Below are 18,275 nucleotides of genomic sequence, written 5' to 3'. Positions count from 1 at the left end.
ATTACTATAAACCCCCAGGCAAGTGGGACCAAAAGGGATGCAGATTCCCATGTTCAATTGCTTAGAAGCTGCCAAAAGCAACTCCAAAGCTGGGACAGTACCTAGAAACTGCATTGCCTTGATCTGGTTCCTGCTAGTCTTGTCCAGTTTGAAGCCTAGTCAACCGGCATCTTTCAGAAAGAGCTGAAGCTTGGCTTCTTTTAGCTGAGAGTTAGGTGCAATGTCTGACCCTTCCATCCTGCAGTCCATGAATAGCTCCAAAGATTTTGTGAGAGAATCAGGACCACCTCGGACCTTCTTATACAGCGCCAGCCCAGAGGACAACTTAGGAGTTGCAGATTCAGTTACAATCAAGCAGTTATTTGATGCAGGCCACCGGGATAACCAGTCTGCTGCAGCATTCTGATTGCCTGGAGAGTACTGTAATTAACAACAAAGTTGAATTCGAACAAGTCCTCCAGGTCCGTGCTAGATGACTGTCCACCATTATCATGTCTTGAAGATACAATAGTGGATAGTGAATCACAAAGAACTGGCCATAAAGGAAGGCCCTGAAGGTTTTCGCTAACCATCGCAAAGTGGCCAACTCGTACTTAATGTTGGAGTAACGGGTCTCACAGTCAAGGAAGATCATGCTGTCATAGGCTATCACCTGACACTCCTCTAGGTGCTCCAAGGACTCCTGGCATGGACAAACAGACAAGCACCAGCGCCTTCACATGAAGTATCAACAAACAGCTCAATGGATTTAACATCATTAGAGTAGTCAGGGTATGAAAATATGTTTTTTTTTTTTACCAGAACACCCAAACATGAATAGCTTCAGTAACATCTAATGCAGTATCAAACTCTTACTTAAGGGAAAACCATATAATTAAGAACGAGGATATCTCAAAAGAATGAAGGATGAAATGAAATGTGCAAAGGAAGAAATTAATAAGTTTGAACTATTCATTGTTGAAGGACTCCAAGAAGCCATGAAACACTTGAAACCTAGAAAAGCTGCAGGGCTGGACAACATTATATCTGAAATAATACTGAACTTTGGTAGCAGGACTAATTCATGGGTATTGGCACTTCTTAACAACTGTGCAAGAAAATTCCAGATCCCAAAACTATGGAAAAGAGATAAAGTATTGGCCTTACTAAACCTGGCAAACACCCAATGATCTGTAAGAGCTATCAGCCAATATCTCTCCTCTGCATCTTATACAAACTGTACAAATGGATGATAATGGGCCACATAGCTCCCACAGTCGAAGAGCAACTGACACCAGACCAGGCTAGCTTCAGGGCAGGAAGATCCTGCTGCTTCCAGGTTCTTAGCCTCACTCAGTGTATCGAGGATGGCTTTGAGCTTCAGAAAATTACAGGGGCAGTGTTTGTTGACCTAATAGCAGCCTATGACAACGTGAACCACAGGATGGTTCTTTTGAAACTTGCCAAAGTTATTTGCAACTTGAGCATTGTGCATATCATCCAGTCATTGCTGAGTAACAGACTTTTCTTTGTTGAAATGGACGGTAAGAAAAGCAGATGTGAAAACGGAAAAACGGACTCCCATAGGGGTCAGGGTTGGTCCCCATGCTTTTCAACATCTACTGTATACTAACGATTAACTACAATTTAGAGATAACTGTAGATTTATATGTGCAGATGATCTGTGCCTAGCCATCCAGTCAGATTCATTTACTACCAATGAGAGCAAATGATCAGATTATTATTATTATTATTATAATATTATTATTATTATTATTATTACTAGCTAAGCTACAACCCTAGTTGGAAAAGCAAGATGCTATAAGCCCAAGGGCTCCAACAGGGAAAAATAGCCCAGTAAGGAAAGGAAATAAGGAAATAAATAAACGATATAAGAAGTAATGAAAATTAGAATAAAATACTATAAAAACATTAACAACATTAACACACATTTAATTTATAAACTATAAAAGGACTTGTGCAAGGCTGTTCAACATAAAAATATTTGCTGTGAGTTTGAACTTTTGAAGTTCAACTGATTCAACTACCCGATTAGGAAAATCATTCCATAACTTGGTCACAGCTGGAATAAAACTTCTAGAGTACTGTATAGTATTGAGCCTCATGATGGAGAAACCTTGACTGCTAGAATTAACTGCATACCTAGTATTACAAATAGGATGGAACTGTCCGGGAAGATCTGAATGTAAAGGATGGTCAGAATTATGAAAAATCTTAAAATCTTATGCAACGTGCATGATGAATTAATTGAACAACGGTGCCAAAGGTTAATATCTAGAGCAGGAATAAGAAATTTAATAGACCGTAAGTTCCTGTCCAACAAATTAAGAGGAGAATCAGCAGCTGAAGACCAGACAGGAGAACAATACTCGAAACAAGGTAGAATGAAAGAATTAAAACACTTCTTCAGAATATATTGATCACCAAAAATCCTGAAAGACTCTCAATAAGCTAACTTTTTGTGCAATTGAAGAAGATACTTTGAAAGAACTTAATGTATACTACAAGCATAACTTCCTAAATTCCATCCTAGATAAAACAGAGCTATGTACTTTCCATCTTGAAAACTACCAGGCAAAAAGGGAGTTGAACACCTCATGGAATGATAAGAAACTGAAGAATGATAGCTTCCCTGTCTATTTGGGTGTTACATTAAACTAAAAAAATATCTTTTAGGGAGCGTTTTAGGAAAGAAGAGGAGAAGGTAGCTACCAGAAATAACATCCTTAGCAAACTTGCCAATTCAAATTGGGGAACAAGTCCTCCAATCCTTGGACAAACAGCCCTGGCACTCAATTACTCCACTACCTAATACTGCTCACCAGTCTGGGAAATGTCGTGCCATTTCCATAAAGTTAACACTGAACTCAATCAAATATGTCACATAATTACTGGTGCCTTAAGACCAACACTCTTTCCAGTACTCTATAGATTGGCAGGCATTGCACCACCGAACATCTGCTGAAGAGCCCATTCAAAGACCCAAAAATATAATCAAGAGAGTGATGAAAGACACTCGCTCATTGATCACTGGGTGGTTAGACAAAGATTGAAATTCTGCAAGAACTTCATATCCACTTCTAGCCTTGCCTCCATTGAGTCAGCAACTTACCGCCTAGAATGCTGGAGAGAAAGAAACCACTGCTTACCTGGTGAGGCCATCCACAGCCCATGTAAGTCTTCCCCATGGAACAAACCTCTATAGAAAAGATGTGGTTACTCTTAATCAAGTAAGAGCTTGAGCTCGAAGGAATGGAGACAATTCATAAGTGGGGTCTCACCCCCTCTGCTGAGTGTCCATGTAGGCATCTCATCCAGATAGTTGACCACATACATACTTCGTGGATGTAAACAGGGGCCATTATGCACAGATTTGTACCTCTATGAATGTAATCAGGCCGCTATGCAGTGAATACAATGTTGGTGCCGTTAGATGTGATGATGATGAGTTCGTTCAGGCACTCAAAGTAACAGTCCATCTCTGCAGTCCATTTCAGTTTCCTGGCCCTTTTTGGATTTCTGTGCTCTAGTTTTCGCAGATAACGGTTTGGTTAACTTTGACCACATTGGGATGAACTGCTGTTGGAAGTTTACCAGTTCCAGAAATATCCATAACTCACGCACAGTGGTAGGTTTAGGGAAGTCCTCTACTTTCTGGACGTGCTTTGGTATCTTACACATACTAGAATGTCCAACCAGATGGTCAAGAGACTTAATTTTGGCCTGAGCCCAAGAATACTTCCCAAGCTTTGTCTTGACTTTGTGCTTCTGGAGAGTAGCCAAAACTCGTTCTACCAGTTTCAATTTTACCTCAAAAGAAGCCCCATGGATCAAGGTTTCATCAATGTAGACAATTACCTTGGTCTTTGGAAACTCCTCTAGAATACTCTGCATCTCTCTCTGGGGCACTGCATGTGCATTCTTCAGTTAAAACGATAAATGTCTGAACTGCCAGTGTCCAAAAGCAGTAGAGGAAGCCGTGTTCTATTTATTGTTCTCTGCTAATAGTGACGGGTAGTATCCACAAACCAGGTCAAGGGTTGTGAAGTACTTGACTCCTTGTAGTGCAAATAGTGAATCTGCTATGTTTGGCATCGGGAACTTATCAAAGATCGTCACCTTATTCAGGCTACGGTAGTTCACACACAACTGTATACTGTACTGGAACAATGGGCGAAGACTAAGGAAAGATGCAAGGTTCAATAATACCAAGGTCATGCAACTCCTTGCTCTGTTCCTCGATGGCGTCGGTGACAGGGTTTGCAAACCACCAGAACCTCTGATAAATGGGCATCTCATCATACAGATGGATGCTTATTGGTTTGCTTGCGCACTCCCATATCATTGTCACCAGTACTGATGACTGGAAAGTGACGGTAAAGTGTCTGACAGAACTAGTCCTTCTAATAAGAATCCAGGTCGTATGAGAAAGAAAGTTTATCTATCTCTTCCAATACAGCTAGGTTCAGGTATCAGGATCCACTCCTGTGCTATCAGGCATGATAGAGGAGCATTCACCACTGCCATGATGAATCTTCCCATTCATCAATTTGCTGCAACAAGGTCTCATTAGAGCTAGTAATTTACCTTAGGATTCTTGAAACTCATTAAACCCAATACATATGAATACTGTAAAACTGAGCTTTTATCTATGCCTAAAGTCTCAAATTGGCTAATAATGATTATCGTATTACTAATAAAGTAATATGGATCTCTCAGCTACATTAAGTATAACTAACTTGTTAATAATACGGTATTGCTGTGAAAAAAAATTTGTAAACGCTTTCTGTAATAGTTTCCTAGCTTCATACGAATGGTAAACTAATAAATAGAGAATTGAGTTTAAGCGAGTCACCTGAAAGCTGTCTCATAAGATGAGTAAATTTAACACGAGTACTAATATTGTATGTATCTACGGTTGTCTTGAACTCTCGCAGTGCCTTCAAAATATCCTCACCTTCTCTATTCCCAAATGTTGATAAATGCAGTTTAGATAACTTAAGTCGGGAAATTGGAGGGCACAAATGATATGAATGGGTACCGGGTGAAAGTTTTGTCAGTAAGGTTAGACAATATGTTAATATACTCTTTAGCATCGGTTAAAGAAATCGAAAGTTTGATATTTTTTATCAGATTACTCTTACTAACTTGCTGCAACTCGGGAACTATGTAAAATACTTTTTGTTGGTATTTTCAAGGAAAATAATGTATTCAAATATAAAACTCAATATATATTTTTAGATATTAGAGAGTAATGATGGGAATAACACGAAGAGACAGAAAAAGAGCAACGTGGATATGAGAGTAAACTAAAGTAGAGGATATTCAAACAGGTAAGAAGAATAAATGGACATGGGCAGGACATATAATGAGAATGACAGACAATAGTCCAGGAGAGTTATGGTTTAACCAATGACAAATTGCAACAGAATTTATTTCTGTTGCACATAATTTGGACAAGTGTCAATAACATCACATCCAAAATGTAGAAAAAAAATATACAAGGATTCTTTTTTTATCAACTTTTGTATTTTACATATTTCATCCTAAAATTCTCCTTTGGTCACCTACTTTGTCATGTCAAAACTTCAATATTTTCAATACTAATGGCTTCAAACATGTAAATTATATGTTATATGAAAGGCCAGACTAGTGGCTTTAATGTTGATATTCATTCAAGTATTTTTCACTCAAAATCTTGATTATATTCCCTATTATATTTTTTCTACCTCCTTGAAATATTGATGAAGGTATTAACATTTATTTGTCAATTAAAACTGCCCTAGTCAATGTCAATGTAATTGTGAACAAAAGTGTGATAAAGAATAAGATTTAATGAGAAGGAAAAAATATTTATTAACCAATGTGGGAAATCACATTATTGAATATCCTTTAAAGTGGCACAGTCGACGTGTAGATTTATACTATTATCAATACACAAAGAGTAGAAGTAAAAGACTGATATAACATGATTAACATATCAATTATTGCATCATTTATCTAAAACACAGTGTAACATAGCATAAAAACTATATTTTCAAGTTCAGGCAGCCAGCTCCATGGCATTTTCCACAAGCATGTGCATCGTTGGCTGTCGCAGTCCTGCTCACAATTACACCTTATCATATTGAAAAGAGACAGGTGCAGGAGGCTTGTCCACCATTAGTGGACTTACCACACCACCATCTATTTTACATCCCCATACAGTTGGATCAATATCCTTCCCAAGCCACTGCTGCAAGAGGCAGTACACTGTAGCTATGGAATATGGCTGCATTTGATGTTGGTGGAAGTGTTTTGGGCTGTACATATATCATACTGGCTGCTACTTTTAAGTAGAGCCTTTTATATCTGAGCTTGTCAAGATCATCTCCCAGACAACCGTTGTAAACAGACACTAACGCTCGTTCGCCTGCTGTTGCAATGACATTATGGGGTGCTCTAATATTCTTAAACTCTGCAGCTTGCTCAGGGAAAAGTGCTTTTTGCCTTTTTCAGTGATATACTCTTCCCAAGTCAAAATAATCTTGAGGTTGTGCCACACCCCATGATGGCATGCATAAAGAGAATACTGTCACATACTGCTAGACCAAGAGATTATTAAAATTCATGTATGTTCCATACCTTGCATCCTGATTTGATGATCTGTTGTGGAAGAAGGAATAGGCCATTAGAATGTAAATCCCCGTAGTAGCACAGAAGAACCAATAGATCAGTGTCGTCACTAATCACTGCTGTGCATATGTTTCCTGCCGATTCTTTGTTTTTCTATACTATTTAAAGAAGAGCATCGCTTTTTGCATGAGCGGTCTCATAGTCATTTTCATCCAATTTTGTTAACAGGTGGTTAATAAATTTCTGTTCAGTTTATTTGACAAAAATTTTCCTTCAATTTTAGTTGCATCTGCCCAGTAAAGTTTATTTGGATCACTTATGCAGCCTGTAGCTTACGTCCCATATGGGTTATGTCCTTTGTTGTTGGCTCATTAGGGTACCCATCAAATACGATTATAGGTCCTTCACCATACAGTATTTCTTTACAGCATGATCGACATATATTTGGTATATTTCGTCATAGGTTTAGCCAGGTTTCCATCCTATCCTCTGAAGGAGTGAGCCTCCGCCTAAGACATACTGAATTTTACCAGCTGGTGGTGTTTCAATGTGATCATACAGTTTCCACAGATTATCTGCCTAGGTGGACTTGTTTGCTTGTTTCAACATGCCAACTGTGTCAAACATAGATGTTGGGAAACTATGAGTTCATATTTCAGTAATTCTTCAAGTTCCATATTATTGTCATTATTATTACTAGCCAAGCTACAACCCTAGCTGGAAAAGCAAGATGCTATAAGCCCATGGGCTCCAACAGAGAAAAATAGACCAGTGAGGAAAGGAAATATGAAAATAAATAAACGATGAGAAAAAATAACAATAAATTATTTTAAAAACAGTAACAACATCAAAACAGATATATCATATATAAACTATAAAAAGATTTTATTTCAGCCTGTTCAACATAAAAACATTTGCTGCAAGTTTGAACTTTTGAAGTTCTACTGATTCAACTACCCGATTAGGAAGATCATTGCACAACATGGTCACAGCATTAGCAATTGTCACTAAACGCTGAAACATTATTTGTGGGTCAACATGGATGGTATCTTGATCTAACCAAGTACCTCATCTGTACATGGAGACCACCTAATCTCAAGACTATTGGCTTCAAATCCTTTGGTTTATCTTCATTATCAATGATAACCCTTGATTTCCACCTCAGTGGTTGGTTGAATGTTTTTGGTGTAACATCACGCTTCTGGGCTTGTTGAGATAAATAGAGCTAAGTAGAATATATGCAAGTGATATTACTTGGATTCTTGTTTATCATTGGAAGGAATTATACAGAAGAGTTGCCTTGATGATTTCACTATACACACCCTACATTACACCAGACCATGCATGCTAGGGAACCTTGAGGAGCATTGATGCCCTCCACAAAGCATTGAGATTTTCTGTGGTGTCTTCTACATCTAATACTTGTACTGGTCCATATCTAGTATTAGGCATTGTTGTGTATTTAGCCGGACAGAAAACGATACCAATCTTTCGAACATCAGCTATGTCCTTTGCTGATACTGAAACTCTCTTGAATATCCTGGGGTGTTTGATGCGTGCAGTGATAGAAGCAATCATACCCATGCCATTGTATGTATTATATCCATCTAGCGTTCTGAGATTGTGGTCCACATTGTCAGCAACAAACTGGATGAACTGACCATCTAATCCTCTAATGTAATAGATGACATATATGAGCTTTGTGATACAGCTGCACTTTTAAAATTGTTTGTTTGTCTTTTATGAGCTGCAAAATCCATAAGAAATCTTGAGCCCCATTGGTGGTGCATTTTTACTCTAATTTATATTCCTTTATATTACTAATTTATATTACTTTATATTACTTTAATTTTACATGAATCGGATTTGTAATATTTGCATACTTATGCAAACATCCCATCTGGAGCCTCTTCATAGAAAATGGAGCCTGACCATGCTACATGCAGCATGTCTACAAAATGCATTCAATTCGTAAATGTTGTGTAAACATATAACTAAAATGTCTATAGATAATTGGTGCATAAATATTATTTTCTACATATTGGACATATAATGGTACACACTTATTGACATTATTTGGCAGAATAAATAGCTCTTGTGAAGTAAATTTCACTTCTGAATCTAAACTTCTTAGATAATTTTCAGACGCAGACTAAAAAAAATTAGGGTTAAGGGTAATTCTATAGCGTATGTACTCTAACCCATATGTTAAATTCTATAAATGAGATACTGTTTGCAATATATAAATCCTTAACTTTCAATTTATACATAAATATTGCAGCTCTCTAGTTATAAATATGAAAATATATGCATTTACTCCTTCCAAAATAGCCGTCATTGTAAAATGATGCTGAGAATGCATGTTATGAAAACATTGTTTAACAAAAAATGCTTGCATATTTTTTTATACATTTTGAGTATGTTATATTAGACACTTAACCAAATCATTTGCAATAAAAATAAATTTTGTTGCAATTTGTCACGGATTATGCTATTTTTTTTTTCACCTAACTCTCCTGGATTAAATAGATGGACATTAAGAATAACAGAATGGGTCCCCAGAGATTGTAAAAGAAGCAGGGGAAGGGAGAGAAGACGGTGGTTTGACGAACTGAGACAGTTTGCGGGCAGGGACTGGCACAGAAAGACCATAAACAGCGCAAGTGAAAGGACATGTCTGAGGCCTTTGTTCTGCAGTGGACTAGTAACGGATGATAATGAGGATATATATATATATATATATATATATATGTGTGTATATATAATATATATGTATATATATATATATGTATATATAATATATATGTATATATATGTATATATATATATATATATATATATATATATATATATATATATATATATATATATATATATATATATGGTCACAGAGTGGCATTGCCTGACGTATAACTGCTTGTGTCTCCCCGTAACTTGGGTAGGGGGAGAGGGAGTAGTCATACCCTAGTGAGAGGGGGTATTCTGAGAGGTGCAATCGAAATGCACAACTGCAGTGTAGTAGTTGAGAAAAGGGAGAGTTGGAAAGGGTTGAATCTGTCTTCATATCTATCTTAATATTTAGCCGCTATTTTTGCCGGGTTGCATACACTAGTATATTATCTATCTATCTTCTATCTATATATATATATATATATATATATATATATATATATATATATATATATATATATATATATATATGTACATACACACATACATATGAGATGATGAGTAGAGAAGTATTGATTGAAAAGCTCAAGATAGAGACGACTGGCGAAATCTAACTGAGGCCCTTTGTGTCAATAGACATAGGACGAGATGATATATATATATATATATATATATATATATATATATATACATATATATATATATATATATATATATATATATATATATATATATATATATATATATAAGGTTTAAAAGTTTCAGACTTATTTAGTAAAGTGCCAATCTTTTTATGCTAGATTTGGATGGCTAAGAACTTGAAGCTGAAAAGCAATTGCAACTTGGAAACATATTCGTAGATATATCTGGGTCTATACACTCCTCTAGATTTCTGTAAGTAAAGGAATAATTATGAGACTTTGATCTAAGTAACTTTTTGTTAAGATGTTCTCATAAAAGTTGTTTATGATACAATTAAATGTATTCATCACCATCTTTACCACCTTCACTTCAGGTTTTATCATTTATCTGCATGAGTTCTTTTCATTGTTGAAATGTCTGTGTGTAGAAGTTTAGCCAAATCTCCTCTATGGAAGTGAAATGCAAATGTTCGTAAACTAAAGATAAAAGGTTGAAGCTGTTGAAATCAAAGGTTTGAATAGTATATGTGTTGTAAGGAGAACTGATAGGGTTAGAAATGTGGCGATATAAATGACCCTGTACACTGCGAGCCATACAAACGTGTCTTGGTAACACAAGTGGTATACGTTAGTGTAGGTGAAATTGTGAATCAGGATTTTGAGGTGGTTGGGTCATTCAGGTAGAATGACCGTCAATATGCTAGTGAAAAGAAGAGAGTATAATTCACAAGTATTGGGATGTTGGAGGAGAGTAAGACCTAGGTAGGATTAGATGATTACATGGAAGGCATATTGGAAATTAAGTTCCTTGATATTAAGATCAACAAGATAGCAAGCAACATAGGGGCAAATGGTGCTGTTTGTATTGGGGAGTTACCACTCGCTGTTGAGTCATATGTGAACTGTAAGAAGTCTCTAATATCGTTGAGATTTCCTCGAACTTGTAGTTTTTCTCTCGTAAAAAAGGGACATTTATGATTTCATAGAGGGAGAAAGATTCACTATAGTCTTGTGTAATTATAGATCTTTTTGCTGGTAAAGTTAGAGCTTGATTGGCGTAGCCGTACTTTTTCGTTCATCCGCAACAGTATTTTCACACAAGATTATAGATTATAATTACTCTATTAAGGTTAATTTAAAGGTATTTTATGAAATTTGTTGGTAGAAGGGGTTGTGAGTTTAGAACCAGCGCATCTTTGTAAATGTAGTTGGGATGTAGATTTCAAGGTAGGGAATTGCAGCCTTGTAGTGGTATGCAGTAGCAGAGGGGCTTATTGATACATCTTCCTTAGGAGCTTTTCTTCCCTATCTTAAGTTAACTAACTTTGGAAGAGAAAGTTAATACTTTTCTAGAGATTAGGTAAGTAAAGTATTATTTATATTATTAATTACCATTATTGCTATTATTAATTTAATCAGTCTTTTGATATCAAAAACATAAATATTTCTTGTTTTTAAGATTAAATAAATCTCTTTTACAGAATTTGCAAAATGATGACCCACATAACGAGAGTATCGTCTGTAGTTGTAGAAGTGGTTGCAAGAATCAGCGTTGTAAGTGCTTTAAAGGCGAACAGTTCTGCTCAGAGAGGTGTTCTTGCCATAACTGTGGAAATTTCACCCTGGAAGTTATTACAATTGATGAAGATAACACAGATATGGATGAGGATGATGATATTTAGAACAAAAAGACCATATATATGTTGATGTGACTTGTTTGATACATTTAAAGTAAGTGGCAATTTTATGTTGTATAACATATTTTTACATAATCCTTTTTCCTTTAGAATAGATGAGGGGGTTCCGAAAGTGCTTAGCCTTTCGTCTTTGGCCGGCGTTTTCGGACGAGATTTCAAGCCTCAGGACCTTCAATTCCCTGGTTAATATATATCGCAACCCACTAAGTTAACTAACTCATATTTAATTGACTGCTTAGGCCACAGTGGTGCTCAAGAAACTTTCTGAAAGCGATAATTTCGATTTAGTATCAGACTGGATTTTCTAAGTAAGACAGTGATACAACCGCGGGACCATGAGTATATATATATATATATATATATATATATATATATATATATATATATATATATATATATATGTGTGTGTGTGTGTGTGTGTGTGTGTGTGTGTTTTATGTGTAGATATATATAGATATGTTATATATAAATACATATTTGCCTATATATGTATTTATGTATATAGATAAATGCATACACTCGCGCGCACGTGTGTGCATATATACACTGTATGTATATATATATATATATATATATATATATATATATATATATATATATATATATATATATATGTGTGTGTGTGTGTGTGTGTGTGTCCACATGTTATTTTCATTTCTGAAAATTTTTAATGCAGATAAGCAGTAAATGAAAATTTTGTTAACCTTTCACAGCCATTCACGAACTAAGGTTATGAAGTGCTGAGTTCTCATCCAAACCACAATCCTTTTGCTGTACTTTCTGAAGGTCATTATTTGGTTCATAGTTCAGGTCTGGATGCATATACTAATTTTATGTTTGCATTCCCTTCTGCTTGTTTGTGACACATTTTTGGCCTGGTAAATTATTTGGCTTATGTATTTTGTCTATTGATCATACTTATCTCAGTGAGAAAGTTAGCATATATATATATATATATATATATATATATATATATATATGTGTGTGTGTGTGTGTGTGTATGTATACACACATATACATACATGCATAGTTATTTGTTTATATAAGAGTCTATTTGTCTAGGAGAAAGTGACTTAAGTTTTGGCACATGATATATTTACCTCAGAACGATTTTCTTACAAGGTATGAAAGTGTTATCCCCCTCCTTTCTGCCTTCAGCAGCCCTCTCCTCTCCTCCTTTCCTTTCCGGCCACTGAAAGTATAAATATCTAATAATAGCGACAGCTTTTGTTGTTTTAGTGTAGACATGAAGCCTAGGCACGATCCAAAAAATTCCAAGGAGACACAGAAGGAGGATTTGCATATTTTGGAGCCACCCGTCAAGGAGAAGGGATTAGGGCTGAAAATAATATACAAATTTAAGGATAAATATCCACTAGGAATATAGAATTTCTTGTCGAATTCATATTAAAGTAGTTCGGAAATAAAGTGTAAAACTCGAGTCGCTGTGTATTACCTGTTGGTGAAAGTAATGATGCTTTGCTCAAAAATGGTCCACCAAACACTTTTATTACCATTTTTCCTGAGGCTGTAGGGTTTCTTTAAATGCTTCAGAGACATTGTAATCATGCAAGTTTGTCACAAAATCTCCATCGTTTATACTGTAGATGACTTATAGCATTTCATAAAAATAAAATTGAAAAAAAATTAAATTATATGTGAATTTAGGATTTTGAAAATATTTAGGTATTGTTCCGTTAAATTAGGTAATAAACATGATTATACTAAGATTGATGAAATAATTTGGAATGGAATCTAATCCCTGATTAAAGAAATATTGAAATTTATAGTTTAGTTTACAGACATCACTACATTAGCATCCGGATGAAATATCCCTCCTATGAAATGGGTTTGCTCTTGATACGCTTGTGTCTTTTTCACTTCTTGACATTTTTTCTTTTGTACGAAAGCTTATCTGGCTTTGAATTTATTATTCTAATCATATCTGGGAAGACGTTCCTTCCTTCCGTCGTTCTTATAGTGGAGCGGATACCTGACAAAATAGTTCATTTTATGATACAAGCATAAAACTTTGCACACAGCTTCCTTGTGATGTTCTTACAGAAATAAAACTGTGAGCCACTCAATTTTTTCACTTTTCAAGACGGTCGCCACATTTTTTAAAATGGTGGCAAAATCCCATTCCGGAATTTGACAAATTGACCATACAAAGTTATTTTGATGACCACTGGCCTAGATTTGAGGTAAAACATCTATATTTAAGTCAGTATTCACTGTAAATACAATTTTGCGAAAATTCTGTAAAGCGCATGCGCGAAATTAGACTGACAAAGTCATATTGATTAATGTGTCTTCGCATGTACAGGTGCATAATGCTATGCATTGCAATCCTTACCTACAGCACTTACAGTTCCCAGTATAAATCCTTTTACATCCACATTTTAAGAGCTGTTGACATGACGCTGCTATTGGCTGCAAGCTGGTCCAATATGGCGTCCAAACATTGTCGTAGTCTTGGTTCTGAACTGTAACTGGTGTTGTCTCTACTACTGGGGGTGTCGGTTTGGACTTCAGAAAAGCTGGTGGTATGTTGGTGTACGATTCAGGCAGATTTGATACTTTCTTTGATTGAGGTTTCTGTTCTAGAAATGGAAATTCGCGAGGATTTGTACACTTTGTGCTCTTGTTGGATGTTGAAACACAGATATCCCTGTTCCATGAAATGATGTCATAGCAGTTGTTGAAGAGGGATTGTTTTCAATATTATGTACAGCTGACGTGGTGAATTTACCTTTCTGTAAAACAGCAGAACAAACTATTCCTTCCTCTAGATATTTTTGCACTGCACCATCACCTAGCCTTGTAGATATTTCCTAAACACGGTCATGTGAAATGCAAATTCCATGTTGAAAGAGAATATCTATGAGATTACGTTTCCTTGTCTTTGCAAATATAAGGAGCCTGACATAAACTGCAAATGGAGGTTCACGATCTGAAGAATGTTTTTGGCGAATGCTGCTATCTTTGACTCCCTTTTTATAGTAATTGAACAGCAATTAAGAGATCAGAATCCGTGACCCCATTTTCAATCTGGGATTCGATGTCAGGGCCATGTTCAATCTTAGATACTAATTTTAGCAATGTATCTGGAATAGCTTCTGATATCAATTCAGGTTTGAAAGTACCAGTATATTGAACCTTGTGTTGTGACATTTCTTTCCGAACGATTTCTGCTGCCTTTGCCAAATACATGGCATCAGTATACTCGCAAACAGTTACAAGTGCTTTCCCAATATCCTTCTCGAATACAAGCACTATCTCTCGACCTCGATGGTATGCCTGTAAGTCTGGCAGCTTAGACAGAAATCTCCCTTTCAATCTTGTTTTATTTACCTTTATTGCAGCTGATGAAAAATCACTTAGTCTTCGTTCATATAGCAAACAAAGATCTGCCAGTTTGAAAACTATACCTCCAGGATTGGCTCTTTGGCATTCCACTATATGTGTTATTAGCTCTGCAAATGCCAGTTCATCGCCAGAGTCGACTTTTTCTTGGTCCGTAATTGTTGCAAGACCATGTAGTAACTTTCTTTTTCTGTTGTATAGAGTTGTTAAGCATTTTGGATAGTACTTGAACTCCTGAGCTACGATCTCATCTAAACTAAGCTTTGCAAGCAGCTCCTTATCTATGTTTTCGCACAACGGTTAAGTCTGTCATTGAGCTGCATTGTCATTGCTTCACAAAGTTCTGATATGGGACTCTCTTTTTCACATAAAAAACATCTCGACATCCATTTTACCTAGCTCTTGAGAGGTCTTTTTTCTCTTTACATTTAGTTGAATCACTTTCATAATCTCTGTCCACTTCTGATCTTCGTTTTCTAGCTCTATCTAGGTTGTATTGTTGAATTTTATTCTACTTGAATGATGATACTGCATTATTCCTGATCAGTGTTTCTTCTATTCCTTGACCATCATTAATTCGTCCAACATCTAAAGCAATGGGCATTTCATTTAGCTTTCTGAACTCTAGAATATTCTTTGCTAATAAAGTATACCCCGAAGTATCCTTGGGTGACATCAATGTTTCATCTTTGTCTACCTGACAGATAAAGCATTTAGTCCAATCAGTTTCCCTTTTCTCATTGGGAGATATTGACAAACGAAGTCTTTTTGACATTTCAAAATGAAATAGCACAACATATATACAAAACAAAATTCTTCAATTGAGATTAACTATCCCGACTTTTTTTTTAGCAACTACAGCACAAATTTGATACTTTGACAGTTGAAAGGCCGAGGAATTATCCTTTTACCACCTTCAACTTATAAATACACTTTGCTTTATGGGATATGACTAGGTTCGATGCTGTTACCTCTACACCTAGCCCAATCATTCATCTAGGGCCATTTAACTCCCCTGCGATCTGTACACCATCCAAAGGACAAAAGCCCCGTCCTTCTTGGCTCGGCTTTCCCGCGTTGGCACACTCCCGTCAATTCGGGTACGACACCTTGATTATATATGGGGCGAATCAAGGTGTATTTGGGTGACTTAATAAAGCTGACACTAAACCCCATGCCGACTTTCACGGCAGCTAGTTGCACCAGTGTGCCCTGGTTGTGTAAACAACTAGCTCGTTAAAGTTATAGGATCCCCTGCAGTAGGCTAAATTGCCGGACCTTACCCATCCCTCCATTTAACAGTCTAAGCCAGTTGACCTTATTGGCCTTGTGTTCCATCCCACATCATCATTTCATGTTCATTTTATCATCCTTTCATGTTCATTTTATCATCCATTTCATGTTCATTTCCCTGATATAGCCGAATCGCGCTGCTTGGGAGTAAATAAATAACCAACTTTTTTATGCTGCCATTTTGTTTATGACCGCCATTTTGTAAGAAACCCATGGTGAGTTATAGCCAATATCAATTACACTATCAGAATGTTGAACTCGCAAATCTGTATAGTTGAATTATCAAAGAAACTAATTTGGTAAAATATCAAGTTTAACCACCCAATTACTAATAAAATGAATAATTCAGGTCAAATTTTGCGCAAGCGCACTTTAGAATTTTCACGACATTGTATTTACAGTGACTATTGACATAACGGTAGTGGTTTTCCTTCAAATCTAGGTCACTGATTATCAAAAGTGCTTCATATGACCCACTTGTCAAAATCTTACGTGTGGAATATCGGTGTTTTTGCCGCCATTTGAAAAATGTGGCGGCCATCTTGAAAAATGAAAAATTTGAGTGGCTCACAGTTTTATTTTCATAAGAACACCACAAAGAACCTTCTTGCAAAGTTTGATATTTATATCATAAAATGAACTATTTTGGTAAAATTTTAAGGTTGTCCGCCCTACTTCCTATCAGATTGAGAAGGATATATTTATCTATCTACAATGGCACTTCACCCAATTTTGTGAGGTATCAGACATTGAAAAAGATACAAATGGGTTTTCTTTCCTCATCGTTCCGCCTTGCCTGCCTCAGCAGAGTTTGGTTGGTACTGCTAGGGTGCCACAGTCCACCATTCCCCTGTCTTCGACTACAAATGAAGCTTAATTTGCTGACTCCCCCTCTGCTGCTACCTCAGCAGTCCTGAGGCATCAGCAGGGCCCATTGGAAATGTAATCACAATTGCTCGCCATTCATATCTATTCTTAGCACACTTTTTTGCATCTCTTACATCTATCCTCCTATGACATAGGAGTTTCTTCACTCCATCCATCCAAACCTTGGCCTTCCTATTTCACTAATTCCATTAACTTTACATTCATCACCTCAGCGTGATCATTTTCCATCCTCTATACATGGCCAAACTATCTCAACACATTCATATCCACTCTAGCTGCCAATTCATTTCTCACACCCGTTCTCATTCTTACTACTACTTTCCTAACCCTATCTAATCGAGATACACCAGCCATACTTCTCGGACGCTTCATTTCAAACACATGCAATTTCTGTCTCTTAGTCACTTACCTTCTCCACAACACCAATCCATACTTCACAGTTGTTACAATCACTTTTTCATGCAGGACTCTTTTTACTATCACCCATAACCATCTGTTCTTCAACACCCCCTTCACTGCCCCCAACACTTTACATCCTTCATTCACTGTCTGACGTATATCTGCTTCCATTCCACCATTTGCAGCAACAACAGTGCCCAAGTACTTGAATTGATATACTTCGTCAAGTAACTCTCCATTCAACATGACATTCAATCTAGCACTACCATTTCTTCTTGTATATCCCATAACCTTCCTTTTGCCCACATTAATAACACTTTACAAGCTTGTTAAACTGGAATCAGAATTACTCATAAGTATTGTATTAGTGAACTATAATTTCGAATGTAAAACAAGAATTTGGTATCAGTTTAAAGATAAAACAGTATTCAAAATTATTGCTGATATTAGTTTAGATACAACTCTTCAAGTAGTTACTTTCCCTTCATAAAAATATAGTTGCTTCCGTCTATGGTCGAGACCAGGTTATAGATAGTCAAACACCACTTGCAGTCTAAACTGTTTTCATGTTCCACCTTTCATTAAAATCAAATTCTGAAGATCCTGTGTTAGATATCATAGTTCCTAAATATTTATATGATTCCACCTCATTAATCCTTTCTCCTTCCAATGATATTTCACTTTCCATTGCATATTCTGTCCTCAT

The 18,275-nt window shown here is 36.3% G+C and overlaps 1 protein-coding gene across 3 annotated transcripts in view; it reads left to right on the top strand.

Annotated features, from left to right (window-relative positions):
• Positions 1 to 18,275, top strand: part of mre11 (double strand break repair nuclease mre11) — a 432,238-nt gene that overhangs the window by 315,393 nt on the left and 98,570 nt on the right. For all 3 annotated transcript variants that reach the window (XM_068387688.1, XM_068387701.1, XM_068387695.1), the window contains exon 15: positions 11,408 to 11,657. In XM_068387688.1, coding sequence (XP_068243789.1) covers positions 11,408 to 11,608 — 201 coding nt within the window. In that variant the 3' untranslated portion in view covers positions 11,609 to 11,657. The remainder of the gene's footprint in view (positions 1 to 11,407; positions 11,658 to 18,275) is intronic.

This window comes from Palaemon carinicauda, chromosome 1, assembly GCF_036898095.1.
Source record: "Palaemon carinicauda isolate YSFRI2023 chromosome 1, ASM3689809v2, whole genome shotgun sequence".
NCBI lineage: Eukaryota > Metazoa > Arthropoda > Malacostraca > Decapoda > Palaemonidae > Palaemon > Palaemon carinicauda.
Note: the sequence above shows the minus strand (reverse complement) of the source record. Positions and strands in the feature narration are given on the sequence as shown.